This window comes from Sparus aurata, chromosome 9 (assembly GCF_900880675.1).
Source record: "Sparus aurata chromosome 9, fSpaAur1.1, whole genome shotgun sequence".
In the NCBI taxonomy this organism is placed as follows: domain Eukaryota; kingdom Metazoa; phylum Chordata; class Actinopteri; order Spariformes; family Sparidae; genus Sparus; species Sparus aurata.
The window spans coordinates 11,561,136-11,577,523 of record NC_044195.1 but is presented as its reverse complement, the minus strand read 5'-3'; the positions used below and the strand labels follow the sequence as shown (position 1 = coordinate 11,577,523).

The window sequence follows — 16,388 nt, the reverse complement described above, 5'->3', positions numbered from 1 at the left end:
CTCAATTCATTTGGAACTCTCTTTTTTCTGGGCAGGATCTAAAAACCATAGTACCAATCAGTGTGTTAGCAAATCCTGTGCACTTCGTTTTTGAAGTTGAACTACTTTAAAAGAATCATATCTTTCTCCTGTGTTGCGCTGATGATTCAGCTAGGAGTGTTTCATGCTGATCCAACACTTGAAGTGCTCCATCTGTGACCTAATGTCTATGTAGCAAATGCATAGGACATTCACCTCAGATCCCAGGGGTGCCCGAAATCGCTTGAGCTACTTTGATACTCTATCAGATTCTGTCTGCATGTATATTTCATGATTTAATGACAGTGCAAAACACTTAAGTACTCTGATTTATAGTAACTGCAAATCAGACTCGGTATGATTTGAAATTCTTTCATTAGTACAGTCATAATATCTGAGTGTACCAATCATACAAATCACGCTCTGTCTGTCCATCTGTGTGAAAGCTCAGGCCTCACCTCCCTGTCAGACAGAGAGACAGGTTACAGGGTGAGACAGGATGAATTCATGTATACAAATAAACAACAACAGCTGATCCATTTATATAGAAATATCTCATCAACACACTCACAGCATGCTGACAGGCTGATTCTCAGTGTGCGTGCGCATGTGTGTGTATGTGTGTGTGTGTGTGTGTGTATGTGTGTGTGTTAATCTCCTCACACTGAGAGACTCTAATAACCCCCCATGGGCCGAACCAACTGCTCTGTACTGCTGCCAATACACACACACAAACACACACACACAGAGTGCTGGCTTAATGACATTAGCTTGGATGAAATACAGCAAAACAGATTGGCTTCAACCTCACAGACACACACACACACCACACAGTTTTTATACCTTTATCCTGGTCCACTAAGCAGTTCTTCCTGAATGAATTTCAACCAAAAACTAAACACATAACACAATACTTTAACAAAATAATCAATACTGACACAACCATACTACCAAAATATTACCGCATGACTAAACCAGATACTGTGTTACTGTGTTAGGGTCATGTACACTCTCAGTTCCAAACTGGAAGAAGCTTGCTCTTTTCAGTTCCTTCAGTTTTAGAAGACTTCTTCTCTCACACAATAAAAACTTAAACGGTGTCTTTTTGGCGTGTTTTGTTGTTGCTAACTTGAAATGGAGTTTCTCCTATATCCTGAGAGGGAATCTCCTTTCACCAGCTTTTGCTGACGTCAGAGCTGACAAACGTCAATGTAGTTTTACTACAGTATATGAGAGATGGTGGTGGCCTACTCTAAGGCCTGGACCTGCAGTAGTCCAAGTTATACAAAAAAAATAATTATTATGTCGTTAATAATTGTTGGCAGAATGTAAAAAAGGTGGGACTGTGTTGTGAGGGCACAGTACAGCATCCGCATGGTGTACAACAAACAGCCCTCTATGCTGTGTCTGAAATCATTCCCTTATGTGTTTAAGCAAAAGGAGGTGCTTCAACCCAGCAGTTTTGTCTTTAAACATTCTGTACGCACTGGAATTCAGAATGTGTTTTATTGCTATTTACAATGTAGGGGTATAACAATACATCTATATATCGATATATCGATTCAATGATCAAAGATCCATATCGCCACAGTCGTTAAGATACGCCTTTATTTTGAAATCATATGGCACATTTCTGTCACCGTTTCCATCCATACACCACTCCATTCTAAACAGCTTTCCTTTTATCAAAAAGAATAGATTATTTTCCATTTAAATGTCTGGAACCATTGATAAAATTATATTTCCACTGTAGCGTTCAGTAATAAAATTGTCAGTTTATATTTTAGTTGTTCTTTGTGAGTTGATATAAATGTAACTGATTGTGTTAAATGGACATATGATATCATCTCATATCACAGGCCCCTGTATCAAATCCAATCATCTTTGTGATATCGGCAAATATCGCATCGTGATTTAACTGGTGATTTACAGCTGTGGCACTAATCAGATCAGTTCTCCCACACAGTTCTAGGATCAGCTGGTCATGTTTGTGTTTTAATAGTCCTGGTCGGAATGCGTTGGTGTATTGTGTTGTATGTTTATAACAATTCCATTTGTTGTTGAGTGGCCATTCAAAAGGTGCTGACAGGACGTCAGTCACAGTGGAAACTCATTTGGTTAGAAATCTATTACACACAGTCCAGTTTTCCATAACAAGCTGATTATTCCAAATATTAATAGTTGTTATTACTATAATAAAGTTATATATACTTTAAAGTTTTGATTGATGTTGCTAAAATTAACAAAGCCAATGTCAGCTGATGTAGTTGTCTTTTGTGATGAAGGAGAATAAAGCTGATAACTACCAGTATATCATCACACATCAGAGCTCTTGAAAATGTTGTTGATGTTCCATTGGAATTATAGAGAACACTTTACTGACCTCAAATTAAATGTTCAGTACAGTAAATTTAGTTTTGCAAGACAAAGTTTAACTATTCAACATCAGTGGGATGCCAAGATCTGCATTAACAGAGGAGCTGGCAAATTATGCATCACTTTACAAAATTTCAGCACACTCTGAGAAAATAACTACAAGTGGATCAAAAATGATACTGTCATGTTGGAATAGACTGATATCGAATCCAATATCCAGCAATTTATCGGAACTGGTGTTTTTTTGTCAGATTGCAGCTAAATCAAATAAAAATGTGCTACTTGTTGAGTGTTGGTGACTGCAGCCACATATTTGTGTCTCCAGTCACCAACACTCAACATTTTCTCCACAACACTATGTGATTGGTTACATGTCACAAGTAATAACCTATCAGCACTGAGAATTCTGATCTGCAAAGTAACTAGAAACTTACTTATTCAATTAATGTAGTGGTGTGTGTGTGTGTGTGTGTCCGTGTCCAGATGTCTTGTTTCAGGTGGTCTCAACATGACAAACCTTCTCCATTACAGCACCAGCTGCCTCGACATACACACTGTCTGTCTGTCTGTCTGCCTGTCTGTCTGTCTGTCTGTCTGTCTGTCTTTCAGCAGCAAGAAAAATGATTGCCGTGTCAACCCATCACTGTTGTTACTGACCTGTGGGGGTTTCTGGGGTGATGGGGGTCCAGGTCAGTCTGGTTCGGGTGAGCAGGACGTCATGACTCTTTTTCCCCAGTTTGAAGATCCCACGCAGCACAACACACTCACTGACACACACAAACAGAGTGTATTTTTTGACAAATCGGAAGTTTAAAACTGATATGGAAAAAAATATTTGGGGAATTTATATATTGTCATCATTGCACTGACTGGGTCATACTGTTTCTGCTGATGCCTGGAAATCTGTTCAGAGGCGAAACCGATTTCACTCCCATTTACTGCTGATTCTGTCATCAGTGAATCTGAAGGACACAAACTAAACACCTGGCTAATGAATTGTATGGACAGAAGGCGCTCTGTTCACTCTGATATTATTTTCATCCATCCATCGATCCGATACGGCTTAAGGTTTGATTACCTTATTCACCATGCACCTCTATCAGACTGTACTGAGGCAGGCCAGTACACAGCTAGGTGTACTTGATGTTAGCATGCCAGCACACTGATGTTTAGCAGGTTTAGTGTAAACCAAGTTCACCATCTTAGTTTAACATGCGCTGTTTCTCAATAAACACGAACAGTACGCTGAGTCTGATGGGAACGTGATATGTTAAGTAGGTAAAAAAAAACAGTTAATACTGCTGTGTTAATAAGTACCTAGGCTCCTTTTCCCTTAAAATATTACCAAATGTAACTTATTTCATAAAAATGAAAACATTCTTTCTTGGGCGTGACAGGGTGCCTTCACTATAACAAGTAGCAGGGGAGCCTGCATTGTTTATCAAACCTCAAAAATATAGCTGAGATTCAAATTATGACATGAATTAAGCATGTGACTTAAACCTCACTTAAACTTGATGAAATAAATAATGGTAGATGTGACAATCAGACATGATCAGGAAAAACATAAATATGTTTCCATCATGTTATCCACTTGGACCTTGGATGTTGTTGTGTACTCTTCTCCAATAGTTTAATGTAATCTGACTGGAGTTCTTTATCATAAACCAGCCAAGAGTCTGGCATAACCAGACCTACTATGGCACTGTGTCAGCACTACACCAATTCTCATTCTGGTATAGGGGTAATAAACGTTCTGGCTTGTTTGCATGTCTTTAAACCAATCACAATAGTCTTGGGCGGCGCTCAACCTAGAATGCAGCAACAGCACCCTTGCAAAATAGTGCCAGGGGAAACTTTGGGGAGGCGAGTCTTGCCATTCATGGCTAAATCCCTGCAAACTAAAAGGTAACAGCTGCTAGCTTGTTTTGTGCCGTTAGAGTAATTAGTGCTGGAGTAATTTCGCAGTTTCAGTGTGTAGCTTGCTAGCTTGGAGGTTGTTGGAGTACTTTCACTTGGCGATAGGTATTTTGAAAATGGCACACATAGATAGTGGAAGGAAGGAGCTCACAGAGACACTGCAACTGCGACAGTGGTGCAAATCTGGTCGATATTTTTCAGATCTTTGTTACATATTTATGAACCCATTATCATTCCAACTGAGTAATTTGTTTTGAGACATTTTATATATAGCATAGTCTTTAACATTTGATATTATATCATACATTAATACACACACAGATCTACATCTAGGTTATAGACCACCCAGATTTGTTGTTGCAGGACAACATACTGAGAAGATAACTCCCTCTAAACACTCTGTCTTTTCTCAAAGGTACACTACATGAATGTCAAGTTATTCTAATTACATAGGTAGGACTTAATTAACTTAGAACAAATTAAAATACAGTTTACTTTGGCTTGTGGCCTAAAACACATTGCCTCAAAGCATGCTGGAAAACTCCACCCACCCCTTACCCGCTACAATACTTTTATCATTGTATAATTTATTGAATTCCTTGTTTATTATTCATTTGAGCTGAGTTACTATAAACTTTAGTTTTCCTGACTGATGGTGGTTAATAAAGTGAAATAGCACCCCCGTTTTTTTGGACAACCTTGTTTTATGGAACAGAGGTAAATGAGACTATCCAATACCTAATATTTGTGATACAGTAGTGGATTGAAAACACAATCGTTTTCATGTCAATTAAATCTGAATTTGCACAAACCTCTGGATGAAAACGTGGCAATTTAGGGGTTCTGTTGCATGAACCTGAACCTGGAAAACATGTGGTTCTTTTAACTGATGTGAAAGTGAGGTATTTTCACTGTAGCGGCTGCATGATGATGCACGATCGGTGATGTGATGTACAATTTTGAGTATTTGTGCTTTATTATGTACATTTTGGAGGCAAATATTGTACTTTTACTCTACTACATTTATTTGGTAACTTTAGTACTTTGTGGATTGCTTGCTGCATCGGAGCCCAAAATAGATGATTTTTAGCTTGATTTATTTTATCTGCATCTGGATTGAAAAAACACTGATTCAGACCATTAGAAATATGCTGAATATTGATGCAATACCTTTACTCATGCATGACTTGTGGGTACTTTTACGACATTGCGCATCACTCATTCACAAGGATCCATTTTTCTACTTTAGTACAGTTTTGACAGCATTGTTTCCTCTTTTAAATACTTCTGTGATTTTTGATACACGAAATATAACATTGAAGGATTCGTTTCACATTGTATGCTGTAAATGTGTTCTCGTCTGATTCATCAATTTGTTGTGGGCCTCAGAGCCAACACTCACCTCTCGTCCTCCTCTACCTGCTGCTCTTCTTCTTGCTCCTTCTTCTCCTTTTTCTTCTTCTTCCCGCTTCGTTTTTCTTTCTTCTTCTTCTTCGTGCTATCTCTCTGCTCTCCCTGCAGCTTCTCCTCAGGCTCCGACATGTTTACCAGCTCAACCCGCGAACAACAAACAAACAAACAAACACACAAACAAAGAGTCGGCTATTAGTTTGTTTCTTTGATAAACAACACGGCAGATAAACACGCGTTTGCACGTAAGCTTATCACCACCGGCGCGTTACGGCGTATTTCCGGGGTCTCGTCGCTATGGAGACAGACAGCCGCCGCTCTGCCGGACCGACAGCTCGTGCACGCGGGCCGCTGTCTAATCAAAGGGCCTGCGCGCTCCTGTGTGTAGCTTTTCTCCAGGCGGACGCGCGCACACGGTGAGTAAACTTTAAAGCTGGTAACACGTTACCTCATTACGTCATCAACTCAAGTAGCCTACTGTAGCCGATACACTTAGAAGATAGACCTTCACACTCTCTTGTACAACAATCGTATAGGTTAATCAGGACCATTACTGATGTATACTGTATAATTTAAACTACTGTAATAGTAATTTTACATAAAACTCTTTAGTTTTGCTGATAATTTATCTGTATTTTTATTTAAGTAGAAATTACAATAAAGGACTTCTACCTCTGTTGGGATACAGAGTGACTGTATCTACAGTCTGATACTACTTTTATTGCAGTAAAGGATGATAATTTTTCTTTCAATCTCAATGATCGAACAGGTTGCCCGTTGAATTGAGGGTTGCCAGTTTGATCAATGAGTAGAGACTGAACAATTAGCCCAACTAACCTAACTTTTCCAGCAGCTTCTGGTGGACCAACATGAGACCTTATTTCAGAAAAAGCATTTATGGTATTAAATGGCAAGACACAAATGATTGTTGCAGTTCCTCATAAAACAAATGCAAAAAGAAGACTGTGAAAATACGTCATTAGAAAACATACCCAACAGCCGCCTAAGTGACGTTGTCTCGATTGTCACTCACCAAAACCCATAACCAAAACCTTGTAGAGCTGGTCCTGTATTTGACTATCTTTATGACAAACTGCAACGTTCTTGACTTGCAAAATCAGCTTCTGAATTGTGTGACATCATATGTGTAATTCATGTCATAATTTAAATTTGATCGAAAATGTATTTGTCTCTCACTATTGACTATTGTACAACTTTCTTTAGAAAGTCCCATGGGGCTAATGAAGATTGGCTGTAGCTTTTGGTCTAATGTCATGTTTTGTTTTATCATCATAGACAAAAGCACTGTAACGTTGCAGTCAACATCTCTGAAACTGCTTTATCATTTGAGAGTTTTCAAAGAGAATGAATGGAACACTATGAGGTCACAGTGACCTTGACCTTTGACCATCAAAATGGAATCAGTTTATCCTTGAGTCCAAGAGGACAATTATACCAAATTGAAGAAATGCTTTCTCGAAATACAGTGTTCACAAAAATGGGACGGATGGACAACCCGGGAAATAAAATGCCTCGGGCCATGGGTATTGCTGGCACGGAGGCAAAGCAACGAGAATTTGAGGCATATCATTACGGTGGGTTTGAAACTGACCAAACTGAGTGATTACAAGACAAAAAAAATTCCCTCATGTTTCCTCTGTAGCTGTTTTTAAATCCTCCTCTGTTTTGTGTTCAGTGTGTTTGTAGACAGTTTAACTCACGGTGTCTCACGACTTTGTTAACTGTTAATGGAGTCTGAAGCATCACTACTGTAAGGCTGCCTGCAGCTGATGCTCAGTCCCTCTTTCCCCCCAGTCCTACACCCCTGCTCCCTGGCTGTGGTATAAACACCATATTATGAGCTACAACACCAACACCAACAGGGTGTGTGTGTGTGTGTGTGTGTGTGTGTGTGTGTGTGTGTGTGTGTGTGCGTGTCTGCGTGTGTGTGTGTAGGTGACAGATGGCTGAGTTTAAGCTGCATTAATCAGTGTTATGATCGGCTACAGACTGAAACACAAAACCTCTATCACAAAGACTACTGCTAATACTACTATTAATACTGCTAATATGCTGCTGCTAACACAGGAGCTGCATAATCATGAGAAATGTCCACCTGATGTTTATGTTAATATCATTCACTTATAAAGAATAAAAGGTTAATCTCACCATCAACAAGACCATTTTCAAAGCAATTTTCATTTGAATTTAACCTTTCTTCAGATCTCTCTCTCTATATATATATTCGTGGTCAAAAGTGGTAATGACAGTGTTGAGTTCCAATGATTTCTACAACTCTCAAAATTTGGTTCAATAATGAATTAAATATAGGTCCACTCATTCCATCACAGACACAGGTGATGTATATAAACTTTTGCCCCTGACTTAATCTGTAAAGTGTTTTTCATTTATGTAAATTAGCATTTCTCTGACTAAATAACATATATTACATATTTTAGTTCAGCTGTTTTATACCCTAAAATGTATTCTGGAAATCGTTTCTGCTCCATTTGAAGAGGATAAGTCGCAGTCACACATTACTATTCCATTTCAAGAGGGAAGCTAGATGGTGGGATATGGCCACCATATTGTCCCTGTTGACATACACACGTGCACACAAACACACACACACACGCACACACAGCAGGACAGCAGTGTGTATTGAGGAGGGCTCTCATGCATAAGCGAGATCATTTTCATAAATTAAAATCTTGCCTGCAGAACGAACATCTGTGTCCGTCACACGCACGCGCGCACACACACACACACACACACACACACGCACACACACGCAGTAATCCTGGTTTTGTCCTTCAGCTGGTGTGATAATGTAGTTAACATGCTAACAGGGTTTCCTCTGTAAGGAGATACATGTTTTCTCCGCATGTGTCTGACCAAAATTACAGAATATGGCTGCAACTATCTATTTTGTTTCTGGATTAATTCTTCCATCTACAAAATGTCAGAAAATAGTGTAAAAATGATCAGTACAATTTCTCAGAACCCAAGGTAATGCCTTGAAATTTATTTTATCCAACCAATTGTCTAAAAACCAAAGCTGTTCAGTTTCCCATCATAAAAGACAAAGAAAACCAGCAATTATTAAAATTCGAAAGGTTGAACCAGTGAAATTTGGGCATTCTTGCCGAAAATAACTTTATTCAGTGTCTAATAGAATAGGTGGACTTAAAGGAAAGTGCCACCCAGATACATTTCCTGTGAATGGACTAATTATTGAGTCATTGTATCTCTGTACCAGAAATCCATCAGGTTGTCCAAAAGCTTGATTATTGATTGTTTGGGCAATCAGATGTAATTCTGATTAGTCACTGCAGGAAAATTTGGGATAGAAAATCTGACATAATTCACCATCAACAGCAACAAGCTGCTCTAAAAGCAGCATGACTAAAACTGGAGATAAAAGGTTTTATATGACACTGGTGACTTATTACATTTTTACGCTGAAGGTCTAGATATTTCTGTGTGTGTTTAAGGTATACATGTGCTTTTTAACATCATAAGCAGAGTTGCATTCAGTTGTGAACAAAGTGAACTTGACCAAACTGGACTGAAAACGACTAAATGAAGCTGGACACAGCCGCAGTAAAGTGGACTGAACAGAGTTTTGTTGTGTTGTTGCTGATGAACAGAGTCTCTGACATTAATCACATTGAATTCATTTTAATGAAAGGCCTTTATAAACATCTATCTTATAAAATATCAACAAAGGTCACATGAAATGTTAACAGAACGCTACAGGAACATTATAAAAAGCAGAAAGTAAAAACCACATGAACAACATGAACACTTCGTCCCGATGCCGGCCCAGCACCGGCTCAACAATGCCTTACACACTGACCCAAAAATAGAGCAATCTTTATTCTTTTAACATTTGGAATTATTAGCTGAGCATAGCTCAGGTTTTAACAAAATTGCATAGTTTCTTCCGGATTATTGCTTATGATTATTTTTAAGTGATAATATTGATAATAACGAGACATTCATAAAGCATGTCCTGCAGGATGAAGCGCTACAAAGAAGGTTACATCATCGAAGTGACATCATCACCGACGTCACTGTCTTCATGACCATACTAAGGAGGAGTTATAGAACCTGACGCAGACAGAAAGAACAAAAGAAAGAAGGCAGAAAGAAAGACAGCTATGAGATGATAGAAATAAACAGAACTGTCTCTCTCTCCACACAACAGTCTCTCTGTTCGTGTCTGTCTCCATCAGCCTCTCAGTCCTTCATCCTCCACATCCTCAGGAGTCGTGGAAAATGGCATTCAGCTGGGCATTCATCATTCGCTCATGATGCGAGTGTCCGTCAAAGCCCATCAGCCCGTCCACCTGCAGCTCACCGCACCGTGGGTTGGACCCTCCGCCGCCATAGATGGCAGCATGTCCCCCGGGTCCTCCTCCCCCGTAGTGCACACTGAAGGAGAAACTCTTGTCGTAGTCGGCAGGTGCGACGGACTCTTGCTTGAAGGATGAGAAGTTCCCGTTGATGCTCAGTGGAGGGCTGAGGGGCGGGTCAAATGCTGGGCCGTCCGACACCAGGACGCCGTCGAAGAAGGGCTCCAGCGGGCCATAGGGCTGACCTTTGACCTGATGGAAGATGTGGGAGGGCTCCATGGTGCCGTAGGGCGGGCTGGGTAGGCCAGCCGTCAGCCCAGGACTCTGATAGGAGAAGTGTCCAGGATAGGTGACGGTGCCCGCGGGGGGAAGGTGAGCTGGCAGGTCAGGTGTCTGCTCTGGCAGGAAAGTCCGAGGATTGAGCTGCAGGCAGCCTGCCACCAGGTTGGTGGTTGGCTGAGACAGACCTGAGAACAGAGAGACAATAATTATTCAACGATCAATACCTGAGTAACATATATAATGTTATAGCTTCCCATACCTGTCAATGGATATCAATACTTATGTAATATGAATACGTATTTGTCCCTGTTAATACTTGTCACTGTCAATAAATCTTAATATTTGTAACATGTGAATACCAGTGATGTATATTCAGATGAATATGACGATGTTTATATAGTTTTTTCCCTTCCTTTTAATGTTATGTGAGCTGAGATCAGGCGTCTTGGTAAACCCAGTTCATTCTGTTGATGTAAGGTAATGCTGACCTTTGCAGAGCGCCTGGACGAAGCTCATGAGGTCGGGTGCCTTGCCCGAGCGCAGGATCTCACTCAAGGCCCAGATGTAGTTCTTTGCAAGGCGAAGCGTCTCGATCTTTGACAGTTTCTGGGTTTTGGAGTAACAAGGGACGACTTTCCGCAGACTCTCCAAAGCGTCGTTCAGCCCGTGCATACGGTTCCTCTCTCTGGCGTTAGCTTTCATTCGACGGACCTTAAACCTGCAGAAACAAAAAGCAGATTGATCTTTTAGGCCTGCTGTCAATTAACTTATCTGCTACATCCTAGAATAATAACCAGCATTCAAGAATCTCTTGTGAGTAGGCATGTATGCAGTCATTTTGCACCCAAACAAATGTAGCTGTTAGCATGTTACTGCAGCTTACACCACTGTTACATTCCCACCAACAACAGTGCCGCTGTAAACACAGAGGCATTTTGGCAGCCTAATGTATGATAGAATTATTACAGTCATGCCAGAATTAAGCTAGAAAAGATGGCAATGCAATTTATAGTTGAGGAGAATAATATAATCGCACATTGTCACTATGCCTCAAGCATTTTTCTAATACATCAATCATAAACTGCCACTGTTGTGTTAAGAATGTTAAAAAAGGAGAGGATATGAAACCTGAAGAACACTGACAGATCAGTAGCACAAATCAATTGTTCAATTAATGTGTGTATGTGTGCTTGCATGTGTTTGTGATAATTGTATTGTTTCTTTTATAATTAAAATATTATTATGTAATACCACATGATAACTACACACATCGACAGAACATCGATGTTCCTATAAAAGTATTGTCTTAAATTTGTCCCCCCCCCCCCCCAAAAAAAAAAAAAAATAAAAAATATTTGGGTGGTCTGCCCTCTGTTACAATACTCCTGGGAAAAACCTCTTGGTCCTTGTGAGCTCGTGTAAGGATATTTTGCAGAATAGCCCACTCTTGCACTTGTAAAATGGATTTAGACTAAATAAAAGAATGTGCACAAGGTGTACTGGGACAGACTGACAATGTCTTTTTCTGATTGGACAAAAAGAAAAAAAGTATTTTGATCATTTTCCTCATTTACCTGGTTTACCTCGGCTGTTGAGCTATATTCTCATCAATTATTTGTGCCTTTTTGGTATGTTTAGTAAATTTTTGAGTGATGATGACATTGGTCATTCTGACATTTCAATACGATGTACTGATCCCATCCTGCTCCTCAGAGGATGAACCCTGATGCTTTAATGACCTTCTGAGCCCCCCCATGACACACTTTAGCTCACATGCTGGAAATACTTGCTTTTAAAACTCAGAACAAGCAGGAAAAAGAAATCAATCCCCTTTACCTCTGTATACGAGCCTTCGTCATTTTCTTCTTCTTTGGCCCCCGCCTCTTGGGTTTGTTCTCACCGTCTTCGTCCTCCTCTTCTTCGTCATCATCATCATCATCCTCTTCATCTTCCAGATGGTGGAGGTGATCCTCCTCCTCCTCGCCTCCTCCCATCTCTGACTCTTCCCCTGCGGGGCTGTGAAGCTCCTGCTGCCCCTCTGAGTCCACTGACGCCTGCTCCACAGACCTGGTCATGATGCTGATTCTCTGTGTGACGACAAAAAGAAATGTCTTCATTAGAAAAAACAAACTCCTGCAGAGAGCTTATTATTGCTCTTAATCTCTGAATAGACCGAAATAAGCATATTATTAGACTATTATTATCTGTCAGATCATTTAAACATACTTTCTCAGTCAGTAGGATTTTGTTGACCTTTAAGAACCACATTTTGCATATATTGAGGAACAGATGGAATTTATTTTCACATGAGCAGGTCTGATCATGTGCTAAAGGGTTTCTTGAAACATTACTTAAAAAAATGTTGCCAATTAACGAAATAAATGTCTTTAAGCATTTTGCTCCATAATATATATATATATATATATATATATATATATATATATATATATATATACATATATATATATATATATATATATATATATGAGAAAATGATTTTACAATAATTGAATCATCAGATAGACCACCTGTTTGTTTATAGCGGTGAAATTTCCCAGAGGACTGGAGTCGGAGGATTTGGTTACATTTCAACGTGTTAATGAACGTGGCGCGCCGGTTGTCGATGAATTAAAGTTCTAATTTCCTTCAAAAGAAAATAGAATTGGCAGAGACACAATTAAAAAAAAGTCTGATGCGATCTGATTATTTACTTGTCTCAACTCAAAAAGTAGAACGATTTTAACGTAGAACGGGATTTTAAAATGCAGAATCATGGAGCAGTGAGAGCTCCTGCTGATTCAAATCGGAATCTAGAAATATCAGAAATGAAGGACTAATTTAGATTTAATGAGCGCGGCCTCCTGATTTCAATCGGATTTAGAAAACTTGAAAAATCTCTTCAAGAGTTGTCGATGTAAGACTCTCTCTCATTTTATTTTTATAGGACTAAAAATATAACATTTCAGTTATAATCAGTAGGCTGAACAACATTTATGATTTTTATTTAAATTGGAAAATCATTAAAATGCAACAAAAATGGAAATGTTAAGATCAAACAGTCTTCGGATTGTCCGGAGAGAAAAAGAACACGCTCTGGTTTAGTTCAGGCCAATTACTGGTAAACTGTTCCAATCAACATCTCTGGTCATAAGAATTATTAGTTTTTATCTGTTTAGAAAACGTCAGAAATAGCCTGTATTTATATTAATAGAATACATTAAGTAAATAAGAAATAGTTTCTATCAGCAGTGAGAATATTTAAAACTAAAGAGGAGGAGAGCTGAACATTTAATAACGTCTTTAGATAAATTCACCGTTGATTAAATGTAGGCTTTAGTGGACTGCGACTGGAATATAATCTTTTAAATAGTAGCCTCATAACAATAATCTGATAATTGATCCTGTGATGACGAATCAAATAGTTTTTTTTTTTTTTTCTTTCAGTCCCGTTTCCCGCTGACTGGTCCCGTTAATATAACAGGTGAGCGGATGTATGGGACGCAGCCAAAGACAAATAAATCGAGTTTAAAATTCCAGCGAAGAAGAAGAAAGATGTTCAGGAGGGAAAATATTTGACTGAGAGCAGACAGGTGGCAACGAACAGAATTATAGACTACCTTGAAACAAAAGATAAGATGATAAAAACTGCAAACTGAACAATAACGTCAAAATGAACCAAAGAAAAAACTTCCCAATTAAAAAAAATGAGGAATCTTTATTTATTTCAACGCGTGCTGAATTATTTTTGATATAGGCTACACGAGACTAATTATTGAGTTAATGAGTCTCTGTGAAATTTCCATTAATGGATTGATAATTTGCCTGATAAGTCATCAGATTGATCTCCCTAAAGATGTGACTCAGAGGAGGATTTTATCAATCAGGTGTTGGTCATTAATCTGTAAAAACCTACCTGTCGTAATAAGCCGTTGTCCGTCAGATCTCACTCATCCCGCGCGTCCCAAGTGCGTATCCGTGCGTAATGGTGCGTGAACTGCGGTGAGCTTTCTGGGGTGTGTGTGAGATGCTGCTGCTTTTATATTGGGCATGCACACACATACACGGGGTTAGGGCAATTAGCATATGAGGCCACGCCCCCCCGGCACGCGCCATATGGTGTGTACGTCATTAAAACGGCCCCGGGGATCACGTGACAAATCTTCCATTTGTATCAGCGAAAGAGTCTCTCTCTCTCTCTCTCTCTCGCTCTCTCTCTCTCTCTCTCTTTGTGAGGAAAAGTTGACCATCTGTCGCAACCTACACGCACGCATGCGCGCACACCAACGTGGTGATCAGGGAAGGTGTGTATTGTATGATGAACTCTACATATCTGAGAGTGCAGCAGGTCCCCAGTGGTTTGGCCCATCCTTATCTTCGTTGTTGTTGTTGAAGAAGAAGAAGAACGTTGAGGCAACATGAAGCTTCCTCTCACACAGCCCTGTGTGAAAAACGCGTTTCAAAAACATTGTGCCACAAAAAAAATAAATAAAAATAAACGCGCAATCTGAATCAGTGCCACATCTGGTCCCCTAATAAACTGGTCTAGACACACCTGTTAATCTGTGACGACTGTCTGTCTGTCCGTCCACCACTGACTGAAATATCCTGATAATTATTGAATGGATTCTCATCAGACTTTTTGCAGATGTACATGTTTCTCAGAGGATGACTCTTAATGACTTTGCTGATCCGCTGACATTTTCCCTCGGCATCCACAGCAGATTGACCCCTGGTTTTATGTGAAGCAGGCGGTGTTGACAGCTATTGGGTGGATTGGACAGTGAAAAAAGTGTCCCACAATCTGGCTCCATATGCAGTTTTCTTTAATTAGATGAAGTCACAGCCAACTGTTGGATGGGCTGCCATGGTAGTCGCTTCAGATATCCATGTTCCCTTTTAAATTAATTTAAATTTAATTTGGTGATCCTCTGACTTTTTATCTAGCATCATTGTCGGTTCAGAATTGCAGTTTCATTCAATCAAGTGCAATCCAGTATCAAATAAAACCTATTTAAATCTGCTGGATCTGAATTCTTACTTGGACCCACATCAAATTGTACTCACTCATAGAGACTGGCCATATATACAATATACGCTGAATAAATGTACAAAAATATTGAAGAACTTGTTAAAATTAGCGAGATAAAACATCTGGATACGACCCAAAGGTTAATGGGATCTATTCTGGGCCGAGACCCATCCTACATCCAGGTGTGGTGGAAATGCTTTGGCCAGTTTTTGTAAAATCCTCCTGACAAACCAACCAACTAATGGACACAGGCAAAAACATCAATTCTGGTGAACAGTGCAATGCTAATGTAGTTGCAGACTTGTCAAGTTTTGTTTATGGTCACGAGAGACCTACGGGTGACATCACAGAGACTATTCCATCTTTTATTCGTCCATGGGGCTAACTAGCTCTTTCCTAAATTCAAGGGGCTCTATGTAACTATTTGTAGCAATTGAAATATATAACACTTTTCACTGGCCGTATGAGCGGAGCAAAAATGAAACCTTCCCGTCTCTCTCTGTTGTCTGTAGGATCCTGTGGATGATTTGTTTGAATTGCTTAATGTTGCTGAATTGTGGATTCCTTTGTGAAGGATTTGGAGTTGGTATTGGGACTTTATGCACGTTCTCGAGTGCCTCGTCTCAGTGCCTCTCTCCGCTCTGCTAACAGAAAGCAAAAGTTTAGAAATGGAGTCCATTAATATAAACCACTCCCACTTCCATCACTTTTACTAGCCATCTTCCAACACAACACAGAAGTTCCACAGAGCCCATTATTTAGAAGTTAGCATGTAAGCCACATAGACTGTGTGTGTAAAAAGGAGATCGGAGGGGGAGTTGGAAGAAATCAGTGGATGTGACTTATCTCAGCAGTCCACATCCTCTGAGTGACCGCCTCAGCTCTGACCAATAGGAAAGAAGTTGTGGACTTTGGACCAGGATGTTCTCCGGTGAAGAGGTTGCTATGGTGACAATAAACCGGTTGCTAGTAGGTTACCAGGCAACTCTGGAGGA

The 16,388-nt window shown here is 39.7% G+C and overlaps 2 protein-coding genes across 5 annotated transcripts in view; both read right to left on the bottom strand.

Annotated features, from left to right (window-relative positions):
• cerkl (CERK like autophagy regulator) overlaps positions 1-6,062 on the bottom strand; it is a 38,703-nt gene extending 32,641 nt beyond the window's left edge. For 3 of the 4 annotated variants that reach the window (XM_030428464.1, XM_030428466.1, XM_030428468.1), the window contains exons 1-2: positions 5,717-6,062; positions 3,052-3,161 (exon numbers count right to left, since the gene is read on the bottom strand). In XM_030428464.1, the coding sequence (XP_030284324.1) occupies positions 3,052-3,161; positions 5,717-5,856 (250 nt within the window). In that variant the 5' untranslated portion in view covers positions 5,857-6,062. Of the gene's footprint in view, positions 1-3,051; positions 3,162-3,264; positions 3,371-5,716 lie in introns of those variants that run through there. The other variant, XM_030428467.1, reaches the window with a different exon arrangement.
• Positions 6,063-9,389: 3,327 nt separating this feature from the next.
• On the bottom strand, positions 9,390-14,408 carry neurod1 (neuronal differentiation 1). Its single transcript, XM_030429258.1, has 4 exons — positions 14,278-14,408; positions 12,201-12,451; positions 10,853-11,082; positions 9,390-10,549 (listed from the first exon to the last, which is right to left on the bottom strand). Exons 2-4 carry the CDS (start codon positions 12,437-12,439, stop codon positions 9,990-9,992), a joined length of 1,029 nt encoding a protein of 342 aa, XP_030285118.1. The 5' UTR covers positions 12,440-12,451; positions 14,278-14,408; the 3' UTR covers positions 9,390-9,989.
• Between the last annotated feature and the right edge of the window lie 1,980 nt (positions 14,409-16,388).

Excerpts from the sequence above, each read along its gene's own strand:
- neurod1 (XM_030429258.1), bottom strand. The coding sequence starts at position 12,439 with ATGACCAGGTCTGTGGAGCAGGCGTCAGTGGACTCAGAGGGGCAGCAG. Across the intron at positions 11,083-12,200 it reads ACGAAGGCTCGTATACAGAG|GTTTAAGGTCCGTCGAATGA; the intron begins GTAAAGGGGATT and ends TTGTTTCTGCAG. Across the intron at positions 10,550-10,852 it reads CGTCCAGGCGCTCTGCAAAG|GTCTGTCTCAGCCAACCACC; the intron begins GTCAGCATTACC and ends CTCTGTTCTCAG.